Consider the following 16,288-nt stretch of genomic DNA (forward strand, 5'->3'; position numbering starts at 1 on the left):
ACATAATCCTTCATCTCTGCTCCATTTTCTTTAATATTTATAACGTTAAAATACGAGCACCCTGAGGGTGAGCACGCTCAGTAAGGTCATCAAAAAGACACATGTACTTTTTACAGAATTGACCTGCTTGTCTGAAAGACAATGCCAATGAGAACCTGCTAGTGAACAGATGGCTTTCAACAGCTCCATGAAACGCAGCATCTCTGCTTCCAACGCTGAACCTTCTCTTTTCTGAAGCCAGAACTGAAGAGCAAGTTGCATGAGGTGAGCCGGCTCAATACAGCTCTCAGCAGCCGCATTCTTCCAGTCTTCCGTTTTGGTGTCACTATACAGCGTACCTTGGTATACCAGTTCACCTGCCGAAGAACAACAGAACACATTACCTCTCTCACTGACATGGCGATGTAATCAATTTCAAGCGCAGTGAAACCTTGAATGAAATAAATAAGATCAGAAGCTTTTCAGCCTCTGTCATGTGATTTATTTATATAAGTGAAATACGTACATGAGTACAATGTGCTGATAAGCAGCATTTAAAACAATATAATCCATATTTGTTCTAACAAATAAGGCTGCAGGAATTCATCCTTCATGCCCACCCCTACATCTATGAATTTTATTCAGGCATAAGAGTGTGTTTCCCCTTCTCCTCTCTGGTTTCATCACTGTAATATGTAGATAACAAAGTAAAATATTATTCATTCAGGTTGTGACCTTTTAGCTAATGACACCAACATTTCAGAGGAACATACTGCAATATATTCGATGGTAACCACACCCACCACACCCCAGAAGACCACATCTCAATGCTTGTCACACTGAGAACCTCAAAACTAATACCATATTTCAGTTCATTCCACTTTTGAGTGAAAGAGCGGTAGGTCAGTCAGTAACTTTGGCCTTAATTCAGTTTTGCGTATCTCACTTTATGAGCACTTTGTTCAGTTTTATTTCAATACTCCACTTGCTTTATATTCTTAAAGTTATGCCACATCTGAAGAGTTGACTACCTTCATTTTTCACTAACGTCAACATAAAATTTCCATATAATTCTCACTGTAACTATCTGAATTTCTAATATTATACATTCTACCAAGTGTTGCTCTGACAGAAGAGTTGATCTTTATAGTTCCAACTCATAAAATATAATTCTGCGCATTATCTAAAATCTTCGTCTTATCTAAACATGTTTCAGAAAATGGATCTCAGTTGGGACGAACATCTTTCGTAATTTTTTTTACATCTGAAGAGGGAAACAAATCCAGTTTTCAGGACACTGTGATTGGAATAAACCGAGACCATGGATAATTTCTACAACAAATATCATGTTTATGCTAACACACCATCATTAGAAACCTTTATATTTAATTTAAAAGATTTTGAGACAACCTTACAATTCATCAATGAAATTCCCTCCAATGCATGTTGCATGCAGCACCCATAATTTAATAAGCCTAGCAACATCAGGTGAAGAAGCTCTTCACTAAGTAATTTTCTCTGCCCTTCTGTCACGTCCACTTTCTTTGATACAGATATATATCTAACACTCCATTCTCAAACTTCTTATGTTTCCTGAAATGGCAAACTCACTGCTTCTTTTCAGTTTGTCTTCAGAGATGTTTTTCTTGAGACAGATTTCTGACGTTTCCTTCAAAGGGCCTCCAATGTCAAAACAAGATAGAAACTCGACAAATGCAGTCTTCCCGTCCTCTCTGAACGCGACTCTTGCCTCTGATTGAGGTTTTGTCTCTACAGCAGCAATCAGTTTCCTCACGCCATTCACTTCCCTTTCTGATGCATGCAAGAGCACAGACAGCGTCTGCAAGAAACAAATCATTCCTCATGATGCAACTCCACAGAGTGGACCTATTATTACAGCCCCGACTTTCAGTGTAAAACCACTATTCACACGCTAAATGTTGTCAAATGTTTCAAGTACATACCTCGGCCCTTGTGAAACAGCATCCTGTTACATAAGGTGCGGAAAGTAGTGGTTCTATGCAAATGGATTTCATGTTCTGAATTTTCTGGAGACCAGATATATTTCAAAAGACCTTTGGCTGGCAAGCTCCACAGATTTAATCCCACCAGATTTTTCATGTAGGGCCTACTCAAGGGATCTACTGTATACATAAATGACCTTTCTCCAATAATAAATATCTTATCAAAACCCACAATACAACAGTACCAGCAGCGAACATTCAACATCAAACGTGTCACTTTGTAACAAATAACTACGGCATTCAAAAATAAAGAGGAATTTCTTCCTCCGAGTTTTAAAACATGGACTTAAAAACGTTCATCATCCCTAGCCTAGTCACTAATTGAACAATCACGGCAATTTTCATCTACGATTCTTTCCAATGATGAGAAATATCGTGAAAACTGACACTGTTTTCCTCCGCAAAGACCTACAACCTTCCTACGCCATAGGATCATTGCGAAATAAACATAAGAACCAACGCGAGGGCTTACCTGTAGTGAGTTGAGAACATCAGCTACAACTGTGTTGTACGTTGGGGGTACCTGATGCTCTTGGTGAACAAACTGATAGAAAGACACAAGCCTCTGTAATTGCTGAGCCATCTGAAGCAACGTTTTACTGCTGAAGTCCAGGGAACTGGAATCTGAGTAACAAATGCATAATAATTTGAATGTCAACTTCTACACATTATGCATCTATTCTCCATTACAAAGCGTTACTTTATATTTGTTCCATATCTAACTCAGCACAGTCTGGTAAGTGCCAGCCACCCATACTCTTGCATGAATACAACAAAACTAATCAAGATTGGTCTCTAATTGGATCTAAATCATCAAATATAAGAAAGAGATTACCTCAGATAGCTCTAATCCTAGTACAAATCAATGACCACACTATTCAAAAATTGTAATAAGTAGAATTCAACTGAAAACAGCATGACCATATTATAAAGTAATGCATTTTAAAAATGCATTACAATCTGTGCAGCAGTCCTTCATTTATGCACAGACGTTAAAGCAAAACACTATTAATCTAAACTGAAAAGCTCAACTTGAGATTAACATATTCAGATCAATAAATATTTTTTCAGGTGACAGTAAGCACATTGGATGGAATTTAAATTATCCCACAAAAATTTTATCGTACTTTAAAAAATGTAAAATACAGCTATAATAATAAGCAAGTCGCCTACACGTCAAAAAAGGCCATAAAGAGAGCAACATTAAATAAAACAACCAAAACAACTACTTCTAATAGTTTTTAACCCATTTACTAGAGTGCAATATCGTCATGTTACAGACTCTAAAATACTCCTCAAGTACCCTGCATTCAGCTGTTAACCTTCTCACACAACACTAAAGACAGCGCCTTCTTTGCAACATCTGACATGAACATTTTATTCCAATCTTTTCAGTTTTCAGTGTCTACAACGCTTGTTCAAAAACATCTACTAAAATGGATGACATCCTTTGTTCTATCAGAAGTACAACTGATATTTCTAAGCCCAGATTCTTAACCTTTTCACTGTTATAGAGAAAATAGTTTTGCAAGTACGCACTGTGCTACAACATTTATCTTTCTTACCTGTCAGTAAATATACTGACATAGTTTAGCTTAGGCATATCGTAATAGAGGACCATCATCGATTGTCTTACACTTTTCAATTGTAAATATTAGAATGATGTATTGAAATGCGTGGGGATAAAACACTGTAAGGGTATCTAACCATACACAAAATGGTTAATGCACAGACAACTGATACACACAGTTTCAATATCAGCGTTAAAGGCTACCTGTAAAATTTCATGGCAGTGACGAGCACAGAGACCTACAGTATGACAGCAGAGATGATTCATGATTCACACAGAAATACCTCTCATTTAGCAAGTCGCAATCTGCGACCAACAACAAGGATAAAATAAACTATATTGCTACGTACTTTGTCACTTATCTCACCTTGTTCAATCAACTTTTCAACAAGAACACTTAATGCAGCATCCAGAGCATCAGGAGTAATATATTTACTGGTTGACAACATCTCAAGAGTCTGAGTTCGTACGTCATTGGTTTTTAGTTCCTGTACTGTCTTTCGTACCTCCTCAATCAACTTATCATCAGAATCTTCTTCCTTCAGGAGAACCTTCAGTTTCTTCAGCAAGTGAAGGTCTCTAGCTCTGTTACTATTTTTATCACTGCAACAAAGAATATCTAATATGTGCAGTAACAAAATACACTATGTATCTGCGACAGAATGCATACAGCCTATAAATAAATTTCATTATAGCAAGCAAAGTCATCAACACTCAATTTCTTAACATTACACATATGGAAAATATATAACACAAGAGCTTTCATCTGGCTCCATCATAATAAATTATAATTTGCTGAGACTTTATTCTAGAACTTGCAATTTTGCTTCCAGATGAAGGATTCAATTTTTTAATATTATCCCAAGCCCGAGTACTGCCCAGCCCATGCACAAGCTATTTATAGCTAGTGATCCATAAAACTTTTGTTAACCCACATTCTGTGGCTCTCTCTATTCTACGAGAAGAAATAATGCATTCCAGAACGTTTATTTGTTTGTTCGGCTGAACGTACATTAGTATCTTTACTACAAGTATAAAATCAGATGACAAATCAGACAAATCTGAACAATGTTAGATTCACACGTACCGAAGCACCTAGCAGAATCGATTAGAATTATTGCACTGGAAGAAACACCAATGATATGAAGTGATAATCTTTGGCAAGCCACAGAATCCATCGCAAAACAAACTTGACTGGTGGCAGCAAGGAATAAGGACTAATGAACACATACCTCAGTGCAAAGTGGAAGGGTACACAGATCTCCTTCACTAAACCACTTGGATCCATAAAAACACAAGAAAACTGGCATCTGTTGCCACCTTTCAATGGAATGTTGTTCAGACCCACAAGGCCATAACCCATATGTAGCAGCCTGCAAGCACGAAGGTTACTGCTGTTACATGTGCGTAAGATGGACTTCACAATCTACACGAAAAACTTAACATTCAGAGAACTAGTCAAAAAATTCCTTACTTTTATAACATATATTTATAGACGCGGACTGGATTACTCTGTCCTTAGGTTTTCATGGCTGATGTATAACTTTGGCTTCCAGGGATGAGGTTGAATGATGAAAATTACCCGTTTTTGGCAAACACTGCAGTTGTCATTATTAAGCGAATATGTAACAGCTGATCATCTTTGGAAGACTTACAGCCTACTCTTCTGCTTCACCAATCAGCACCATTCAGCTCACTACCTACTACCTGCCCTACATAAGGCTTCCAAAAGAACCCAACTCACCCTAAAGATGGCAACAGAAATGTTTGCTGAAACAGGTATTTTCAACATAGCTCATCTATGGAAGCTGAAACAGTACAGTGGATTCAAATGGCTCATAAGAGGATCTAGTGGGAGGTTCTTTCAAACATAATAACGAACATCTGCGTAGAAGTCTGCATGGACCAAAATTTTAGAACTTTACAAGGACCGAAGCTAGATTTCCTTTTGATCTAATCCGGATAAACCCCAATCTTTATGGCAATTGGCCCTGACTATCGCGTCAACGATACAACTTTATTTTAATGCATAAATGTCAATAACCCTTAATGAATATTTGAAGACACTGTAAGAACATCTGGAATTCCCAGCAATTTTCACGTGTAGTACAAAACTCACGGGGCAATTTATTAACGTGCACGAACCCAAACATTACCTGTGCCGCCCAGCCTGTGCAGATCTCTGCTTCTGGGTTCCATATGGATAACTTCCAAGCTAGTTAACAAGCTATTAGCTTCTCAAGGACTATGCTTCATGGTGCTAGTTACATCAAAGATGAAGTACAAAGCATATGAAATATATTTTTTTAGTCAAATATTAATTTGCTATATATTTATTTATTTACATTGTATTTAATGAGACTGTCAGTAGCTTAAGCTTGTAGTGTTGAAGCTACATAACAAAAAAAGATGATCATTCAAAACGCCTTTAAAATAGAATGTGTTATCTTGTCTCTCAAAGTGAATTTTGGTCCAAGTTAGACTTCTTATCACATGCAAGCAAATAATGCATGGAAATTTGAAAATTTCAGTACCTCATACCTAAGGCATCGGGTTGTATTTCAGTGTCATGTTGTCGATCTATTAAAATTCAATATTGACTCTCAATCTTCACTTAGATGCACTATGTACTTCACGTCCTTAAGTCCTTAAGATATTATATCTATGTCACCACACGAGTTATAAGTGGTGACATCTGATGATGGGCAAATAGCTCAAAACATGTCATAAGAAATTAACATCATAAAATAAATATTACGCCAAAGGGAACGATTACTAATTTGTAAACTGTTGCACGAAGACTGAGAATCAAAGCTGAAATTTAATGCTGACAACTGAAGAATTATTCTCCATTCTTCCTACATGTACAACAAATTACAAAAGAATCCAAGGTGTTGTTACTCTGATTAGTTATCAGCACCTTCCACTTTTGCTTGCTGTAAACTTGGCGACTCTGGGTCCCTGCTGCATCGCCCATATCTCTATGATGCCTTGCTTAGGTACGTAGATGACGAGAAACAACGCCATTCGCGGCTGACGAGTATTCCTAGAGCTGATGCCACGTTGCCTTGTTTCTTCTTGAACTTCAAGCCACCCACACTGAGCATCACGATATCCTGCATTAGCAAACCAAACTACAATTTCTACATCATATATCTGGACATAACGAACTGACAAGTCAATGCTCTCTCTTGTAACAGAATCTCTATGTTCATCACCCATTAACACAAAGGCCAGTGAAAAATCCTACCTTGAGCTAGTCCAGGACATTCTCTTTTAACATTATCTACATAACTGTACCAAAACGCTAATAAAAACTGTGCACAAGAAACTTACTTTGTAGTTGAGCAATATTTATGTTAGTTAACCTATGGGTATACAATTTTTCTGTTCATACTTCTGTACCAGAACTAATAATTACTTTAAAAATAGTTCACACGATTTTCATCTTTCTACCACAAAGTATGTAAAAACGAAATGTTTTATTTTCACAGACGTGTAGCTCTGTAGCTCAGTCTTTGATCTTTGTAACAGAATGTGGCTCACAGAAAAAATGTTCAAGTGTTTCTGCAAATTAAAACAGAAAATCAAACTGCAAATCTGATATCTGTTTAGGCCTATAGGTTAGACGTAATTTCTTTCCAAAACTTTACTTTGATTTGAGATGCTTAAGCTGCTAAAATTCAAGACTGCCTCACATTTAGGTAGTTACCGTAACCGCAAAACGTAATTCGGAGCTTGTTCAATAACACAAAACAGAGAATAAAAAATGAAATGATATTACAGTACAACATACCCTTCCACATACGAATTGCCACTCCTTTTAGATTATCTATCAGAATGACTCGTCCCAGGCTGTCCGACACTATGGACAGTTTCCTATCTGGAGATATCACCACCCTATCTCCATGCCTCAATAGATCACACAACCCAAATCTGAAGAAAAAAAAATCAAGCCTCAAATAAAAAACATCAGAAAATAAAACATAAACTGCACAAAAGCCACAGGTTTTTAGAAGTCAGTCACACAGAGCTCATGATTCAATACAATGAATAATTCCTGCTGCGCAATTCATGAAAGAGAACAAATTACTTGACGATTGTGGTCTTCTGAGTTACTGATGCCATGTCATCTTGCAGGTGGTTACCAGTGTTTTGGAGAACCTGAAGATAGAGGCAATAAGTTCCTCTGTAACACTGATAACTCTACCTATAAGATTACATTGTGTCATAATCCAGAAGATCTCTCTTTGCATTGTCACCTCAGATCTCAATAATTTACTTACCTACATCCTACTGGAACTGCAGGTTCAATCGGGACATTTTCTTTCGCTTTCTCGGCAGAACTGCTTTTTATGCCTCCCATTATCCAGCTCCTAGAACGTTGCCAGATGATTTGAGAAGTATTAATATAAGACATATAAATGATCATCTATTATTGTCAAGCACATATCCAACCATCCTGCACTTGCAGGAGAAATTAAAATCTAAAACTCGGTGCACATACAACTGCAAGATGGAATCCAGAAATGCAAAAATCTCAGAAAAGAGCCGTCAGTTTGAATCTTGAAGCAAATTCCTTTGAAATGTTCCATAATTTGTACCTCTTACTACAATACAAATATACTTACGGGACAACCTGACCGATTGCAGACTTCATTTTACTGACCACTGCTTTGGTAACGCCTGCAAACACAAGCGCCGGTTCTCCTTCCAAGGCATAGTGAAATCCAACATAAGGTTTCTCACCAACAGCTAATATGAGAGAAGTCTGTGGGGCAGTGGAGCGGTAATTTGTGTTGAAGCCTCCGCACAAAGACGCCGTTACTAGGTGATCAAACGTGCTGTCTGTAGCTGGACCAACAACCTCCAAGTCAGCCACCCTATCCTGTTCAGTAAACCCCCATTTCTTGTACCTGAGAGGAGGTGGTCTTATCATGTCTCCACAATTTGCTTGCACTGAAACAAAAGTCCAGAAGAAAAAACTTACAAGCAAGAACCTACAAAAAATACATTACTTATATCTGCCTGTACATCTGTCTATCCATTAGTATGTTTCACCTCAAAAAACTATTTGAATATGGAAAGAAAAAAAAATTATTCATAGATTTCACAGTAAAAGTACCTACAAGAATTTACTTTTTGTGTACGCTGATCAATTACAATCCCTACCAAAAATAAATCCCAAAACTGAATTTCACAACATTTTTAAACTTGGCTCATTAAATAAACACTCCATTCAGACCTAAAACATGTTCAATAATAAATAACAAAATTCAAGGAAATGTACTGTCTCACTTTATACAGTATATTGTACACGGTGCTTCACAACCAGTCTGCCATATATCAGTGGGTGATTTGGGGTGTAATTCTCAGTAAAACATGTTAATGCAACACTGGTCATATTTCCAACCATTGCGGAGCTAGACATTTTAAGCCGTGCCAACAACAAGTACCTACTATTGCGTACAGTGACAGATGGCAACACTGGCGATGGTTTTGAATGAAGATCTTACCACTACTGACACTCACTTCCTGACAAATGAACTGCTGCTTTTAATGGATGTGCCTCTGAAGACAAGGCATGGGCCTCCATATTTTCTTCAAGTTATGGCTTAACTGAATTGGTGTCATGAAAATAATTGAGCCACTCGTCACGGTCCAATATCTTGTTCGCCCAGACCTCTAGACCTCAACCTACTTGATTTCTCTAAGTGGGGAGGAATGACAGAAATAACATACAGGACCAAAGCACGCACACGAGAGGAACTTCTGCATCAGATTATGGACACTGCTGCAAACATATGTGAACATCTAAACTGATTAAAAAGGCAGTAAACTCACTTGGAACGGGTGGGGCTGTGCATTAAAATAAACGTCGTACATTATGATCAGTTATAACACGTATCTGATAAAATTTAGCAACAAATTAATCTGATTAATATTCTTGTTTATTGTTCCCTAAACTCACCTTGAAACCATCAACAACAAAAACAGAACCAATGCTGTTTCAACATTCTTTATTGAAAATTATGTCCCGATCACCCCCTCAATAAATAGCACGCACGTACACACACAGTTCCTAGCTGCAAAATGTATACCATGAATGAGTACACCCCATATGACAAAATATAACCTCCCACCAACCTGGAACAATATCTCCCTGAACAGTGTAATTCTAAAAAATTTACGTTGACTACGATACTAACAAATACTTTCAGAACAGCTCCAAAAATACAATGTAATGAAATAAAAAATTGTCTACGAGACTTGCCATAGAAGACATTATCTTTAACACAAGAAATGACGTAAGTGTGGAATATGTTTACTGCGGTTCATATGGAAAACACACGTGACAGGATAAATGACGGCAATAAATTGTCTCTGTACTAACAGAAACTGGGGCAATTCATACATTACAAAGAACATGAAAATGAAAAGTAGAGGATATTGGAAAAAGTAAAATGAAAGGAAATTGCTGATGTCGGCTATGGGTTGTAATGCTTCATGAACTTAAGGGCTGTAGAGGGAGACAGTCATTTCTCTGAAACATTGGTATTTGGCTACAAGTCCATACGGCATTATAATGTGAACTTCATCACCAATAAAACCTGTAAAAGAATTTGTAAAAAAAAATACAGTGACATACTGAAAACGAAAAGTTCTGCTGAAATACAAGTGAAGATGCTAAGTAAATAAGGGATTAAATAAATAATCACAGCATCTATGTGGCTAAAGATCTTCACAAATTCTCAAGGCTCAGAGTAACAACTACACTACACTCATTAATCCTAAAATACCTCTTGCCAATTGATTGCGACAGGCACGCAACGTCTCAAAAAGGCCAGAGCCCATCAGAACACATACAGCACTGCAGCACACGACATACAGGTCTTCACTGTGCTCTTGTGCTGTTGAATATCTCGCTGGTTCGAAAGACTGGCACTTCAGATGGGTAACTGGTTCATTGTGGAGCTGCTCTGACAGAAGCAGATTGCAATTCTGGAAACAAGACATTATCCTCTAACGGAAAAACATGCCATCTTAACTGCAGAAGTGTGAATAGTTCCAACTACTCTGTTCAAGTTTGAATTTATTTTAAGAAAAGATTATATATCAACAGAAATTCAATACTGGCCAAACAGATTTTTATAAAATTTAATAATAGAACAACCTACAGAAAATTAAGTGATGAAATTTAATGTTGGTCCATACTGGATAATTTGGGCTATTACGCTGCATGAAATTGTAATACCATATTAAAATTTCAAATGTTTATGTTATTAACCTTTACCACACAGGAACAGAGTATTTAAACACCCCATACTCCCTGATAATAGCCAGATTTTAACTAGTAACAATATCAGAGTTAATAAAATGTCCATGTCCACGAAGTTGCTGATGCCAAAATACTGCAGGCAAATGTTTTCAGAAGAAAATATGTTGCCAAATTATACTTTAATATTACAAAATACTTTTTTTTCCCAAAGCAAATTACTGATTCCTAAACTATATTTAAATACAAAATATAAGTAAAAATGAACAGGTCCCAGCCCGAGAAAAGGATAGAAGGATCCTGTTCATATGGACCTGTCGTCAGACAGAACACTAAATAAAATATAAACTCCAGTCTATCATATTCAAAATTGTACTAACCTCTGTGTAAAACTGAACAAATCCTGATGATAAGCCAACAACGACACATGTCCAGTCTGGACCACAGTGGCTGCTCTTTCCTTGGGAGATTAACGGCAGACATAGGACTGAGGTTATCTGCTCGCTGAGAGGAAGAAGTTTGGTTCTTTAAAAAAAGTCACTTCAAAGTGTGCAACATCTACGACAAAATATCTAAGAACATTACGTATTAACTTACTTTTCATTTTCACAGAGGTTTCCACGCCATGTTACATGATACTTGGTCTTGACCTCTCCTTCTTCTTGTGAATCCCATTTTGCTATGTAAAGAATAGCAAACCACAAGACAATTAATTTGATTTGAGGCAATTCCTGTGGCATTTACAATGTTACACATTTCACTTTGTTACTCTGTTCACAATGCCAATTCCTTTTCAAGTCACACAACTTTCATAACCTTCTAATACCGATATTATCAATACATAAAAACAAGCAACACAATTAAAAAATTAATTCTGAATCCTGAAAATGAGTTGCTATCTAAAATAAGGTCACTGTAGTTTCTTATTCCACTTTATGAAACAATTATTAAGCTTGTGCATTCTTTGCATGAAATGCATAAAATAAATGCACATACAGCTGATAATTCCTGCCCAACTGTCTGTCTGTAGTGCATGGTTTAGCAGGTTGTGTTAAAACAAATAAGCCACAACTTCTGCTCAGAAATAAATAAATTCCAAGCTTTCATATCTCAACTAACGTGTAAAATTTGGCTACAATCTGCAGAGTTCACCACGCTGCAATGCTTTTTGGAAACTTGCTGGACACTTCAATAGACAGGCTGAGGTGGCAGCTATTATAAGCCACGTCTTGCTATTGTTACTGTGCATAGCCGATTCCATGAGTTTTAATAAACTCCCTTCTCAATCACAGAATACACTACCCTTTGATATGTACAAGACATGACAAAGCATACTGAAGTTTTGTTACAATTTTAAAAATAATGAAGAGTTTATTTCATTTCCCCTGTTGGAAATTGTGTACAGATAATAAAAAAAGTTCATGGCGTAAAAGAGAAGAAAGGAAAAGATAAAGGAAGAGGAGCAGTGGCCTAGAGCACATAAAATATTCACTCAGCCAGTCAACAAATTTACTGCCCTTATTAATGAACCCCAAAAGTTCAATACAGGGCTCATTAGAGCCTGCCAGTGATCGCAATCCTGGGCTAAACAAATACACCCAGTTTCTTTAACATCAAATATTTTTATAATATCCTTCCACCTGTGCCTACGTCTTCCAAAGTGCCTTGCCTTATTTTTTATTTCTTAACATCTTTAAAAATGCTGTATAAACTATGTTAAATAATAAATACAGAATTAATCACATACTTACAGTATTTTTAAAAGTTTAAAGCATGGTTATTGCCCTGTATGTTACGATTTAAAACGTTCCTGAAACCACCTGCATTTATGTCACAAAAGGATCAGAAACAGTGTGATGGTATAGGAGACTCACATGTCAAAATTGTCATACGATTCCTGTGGGCAATAACAAGCAACTCCCATGTTGGAGAAATTGACAGGCAACATTCTTGTAACCAAGCGTGTTCCTTGCCGTTAAAATTTTGTGAGTCTTCGACTGGCCATTCCCAAGGATCGGGAGACTCTGCATTAATAAAAACAATTCGGAAAAGCAACATTATTAGACACATGGCATAACACACTTTTCTGAACTTGGTATACATCAATGTCAACAAAATTATTTAATTACCAGCCCCATTACCCGAAGGAAACAAACAATTTTTAACACTGTCCACGTTAATTAAACTGGCAATTGTTTTAATTTGACACGACATATTAGAACTTTCCAAATGTATTTTTGTTACACACTTCTACCCAACAATATCAAAGCCACAACCAATAGATCATTTTCATCTGCCACTGCCGTTGGATCGTAGTAACCGATGTTGGTAATAGTTTATGGTAGTAACCATGGAATATAAACGAACATTTTGTAAGATTTGAGGTTTTCATGGCGGTGACGATAATTTCGACTGTGGACCAAGAGCTATGAAGATTTATTGGGCCAAAATTTCGTACAGACTACCGTATAATCTATGTAGAATACATGGCATCCCAAAGGGATAGACAAGTTGTACTTTACGTCCATAAAAACAGATTTAAGTGAATTCGATTTTTCTTCTCAACTTTTTCAGACCTGGTGGACACATTAGGTGCATTATTTCCGTTTATTATTCGACTACAATATTTTTCATTTGCATTTTATCATGTACATCTACATCGTGAGCCTGCTTGCTCAGGAGGTGCTGCACTCTACTGTCCACAGATAATACCAACATAGCGCTACTATCTTCATTTATATAAATAGAGAAAATGGGATTACGTTGAAAGACAGAGACAATTAAGCCTGTTTGTTTTATTTTATTTACGATATCTGGCCCACTAAAATTTAATTGCAGACAGTGAAAACGTTAAAAAAAAAGGTTCACAGAAGGAAATGTTATAATTGGCATTTCTTGAAGCATGGAAGCTGGAACCAGAGGTCGGATAATCGAGGGTCGGTTGTCAGAGGTTATACTGTACCTACAATTGTGAAACCCACCAAACTTACATAGTTATTACAGTTATGAAACTTTTCCATTGTTTCTCTTGCGAACCAGACATTAAAACAGAAGTAAATCCCATTCTTAACCAGCGAAAAACATTTTTTCGCGAAGAATAAACGATAAAGACTCGTGCATAATCACACAAAGCCTGTAATAAAATATTAAGCAACTGACATTTTCTCGCCTCTGCTGTATTATATTGACATCCGAAGTAGCTGAATTCGACTGCCAGTTGTATTTGCCCATTGAACTACGCAATCTTTCTCCCAAAATTACGTGCCAGGAAACTGACAACGCGTTAATTTCAAGAACGTCAAAATTTGCGCTCTTATAATTTTCTTTTCAAATGTAATAAGTTATTGAAATAATTCGTTCTATTTTCACATTGCTACCATGTTGAAAATTAATCCTGCAGCAATTTTCATTAAGAAGTATGAATAACATTTATTTTTTCATAATAATATGTACTCTATAATAAAGACATTTTCTGTCTGTACTAAGCTGATCTACAGCCACGGTGGTCTAGCGATTAGAACGCTGGCCTTTTAATCCTGGGGTTTCGGGTTCGATTCCCGGCGGTGCCCGAATTTATAACTTGTGTTGGGCAAGGCCGTGGTCTAGGCAACACGGAGTTTTCCTCCGTGGCATCCCAACAATTACTCCATTCACACACAGAAGAAGGCAATGGCAAACCACTTCTGGATCGTCTGCCAAGAACGTATATGAACAGGTCCCAGTCCGAGAAAAGGATGGAAGGATCCTGTTCATATGGACCTGTCGTCAGACAGAACAATAAATAATAATAATAACTAAGCTGATATCAATAAAGACGAGCGAGTTTTCATAATTAAATTTGTTTCGTCTAACAGCCTGAAAAATGATTTCTCGCGACTTCATTGCTTAAACTTCGTGTCCCGAGATTTGGTTAATTCACTGGAACAAGTCACGAGTCCCGCATATTCCCACACGGCACTTTACTTTTCAACGGGATTCCGGTCCGGATTATCGCTACCCGGAAGACTGCACGTGTATGGACCAAAACTGACCGTTTTGAAGAGGGTACTTTTTTTTTCAACCTGGAACGACAAAAGTCAAATTAATTTGACATTTTTGCTTTTGTGAAGTTTAGCGACGTTTCAGAGGTCCTTGCTGCATACATTATCAGTGCATCAAGGACCACTGAAACGTCGCTAAACTTCCACCAGATTACGTGGTGCTTCAACTCAGAAGACAGCCATCTTCGGACTCACCGTCTGAAATCTTACATTGTAAGTCATGACTTATGGCTAGTATTTGACTGGCTGTCAAGGTTTTTTTGTTTTTATTCAGTCTGATAATGATAACACCCAGACACTGCCTTGAAATAAGCCACGGTCACTTCCTTCTACGTTTTTTTTTTCCAAATGCAATCATTCTGTCAGAATATAATACACAACTGATTCAATCAAGAGATATACGAGTCAATAGTAATTTAACAAAAGAAAACTTGTTTTCGAGTTTGGCCGTCCAAAGTTCAAGTCGTGCTGTTATTCGGGTCCCAAAGATCGTTGCTTCGGGAACTGTGATTACGAAATGGATAAGAAGTTCTTGCTCGTTCAAAGTGGCGCCTTCGTGATCCGCCTCGCGTCGGAGTTCATCTCTGCGTGGAAATTAACTAAGTTTTCAGTCCTGTTATTTTATTAAGGCGAAGAAAATTTGGTCGAGTCCAAGCCACGGATTGTAAGGGGGGGGGGGGGACAGGGGGATGATATCTGCTAAGCACAACAGAGATCTCGAGTGAAGCTCTTTGAGTTGATGACACCAAATTTAAATAAAGTATACGGCAAAACTACGTACATAGGTCCTTGCTGCCTCATCATTGCCCTGATGATGGAAGCAGCAAGGACCTCCGAAACGTCGGTAAACTTCCACCAGACTCTACACGGCGCTACAACCCAGAAGACAGCAATCTTCAGACTCACCGCCGTGAAAACTTCAAGTCCTACGATGGAAATTAATGTTTTATATCTTTTTAAAGGAATCTTGTCACGTGTGTACAGCATTTTAGAGGTCATTCAAAAAATTTAAGTTGTTGTCAATTAAAATAAATGTTTCGAGGTTAACAATATTAAGTACCTTTATAAATCTAACTACAAGATTTTTCCTCTCGCCAGCAAATAATATTAAGATGTTCTAACCTCGAACTTTTTGAAGCCTTGAAGATTTGAGAGTTTTATAATTTCATCCTCCTTCGTATAAATTCTATATGTACGGTTTCATAGACGAATATCACATTCTCAATCGATTTGTTTACCAAGAGAACACTTCGGTTATTTTCCCAATTATATCAATACGAACCACGATTACCATAGCAACTGCGTTAAACATTCAAATAACGCATAACAGTGATTCCAAGTGTTAACCACGGCAACTACTGCAAACAGACAAATTCTTACTATGGCCGTCAGATGGTAG

General features: G+C 37.2%; 1 protein-coding gene across 8 annotated transcripts in view; it reads right to left on the bottom strand.

The window, feature by feature from the left end:
- Positions 1 to 16,288, bottom strand: part of LOC110834365 (rab3 GTPase-activating protein non-catalytic subunit-like) — a 39,349-nt gene that overhangs the window by 19,674 nt on the left and 3,387 nt on the right. The window contains exons 1-14 of one of the 8 annotated variants that reach the window (XM_087352042.1): positions 12,991 to 13,314; positions 12,724 to 12,873; positions 11,447 to 11,528; positions 11,230 to 11,374; positions 10,374 to 10,575; positions 8,205 to 8,532; positions 7,860 to 7,949; positions 7,370 to 7,509; positions 6,494 to 6,707; positions 4,806 to 4,946; positions 3,941 to 4,176; positions 2,476 to 2,627; positions 1,591 to 1,819; positions 156 to 356 (exon numbers count right to left, since the gene is read on the bottom strand). In XM_087352042.1, the coding sequence (XP_087208168.1) occupies positions 156 to 356; positions 1,591 to 1,819; positions 2,476 to 2,627; positions 3,941 to 4,176; positions 4,806 to 4,946; positions 6,494 to 6,707; positions 7,370 to 7,509; positions 7,860 to 7,949; positions 8,205 to 8,532; positions 10,374 to 10,575; positions 11,230 to 11,374; positions 11,447 to 11,528; positions 12,724 to 12,873; positions 12,991 to 13,063 (2,383 nt within the window). In that variant the 5' untranslated portion in view covers positions 13,064 to 13,314. Of the gene's footprint in view, positions 1 to 155; positions 357 to 1,590; positions 1,820 to 2,475; positions 2,628 to 3,940; positions 4,177 to 4,805; positions 4,947 to 6,493; positions 6,708 to 7,369; positions 7,510 to 7,859; positions 7,950 to 8,204; positions 8,533 to 10,373; positions 10,576 to 11,229; positions 11,375 to 11,446; positions 11,529 to 12,723; positions 12,874 to 12,978; positions 13,315 to 16,288 lie in introns of those variants that run through there. The other 7 variants (XM_087352041.1, XM_087352046.1, XM_087352045.1 and 4 more) reach the window with 7 other exon arrangements.

Source organism: Zootermopsis nevadensis, unplaced genomic scaffold (assembly GCF_977971745.1).
Source record: "Zootermopsis nevadensis isolate Lab colony 2312 unplaced genomic scaffold, Znev_1.0 Znev_ptg000020l, whole genome shotgun sequence".
NCBI classification, from domain to species: domain Eukaryota; kingdom Metazoa; phylum Arthropoda; class Insecta; order Blattodea; family Termopsidae; genus Zootermopsis; species Zootermopsis nevadensis.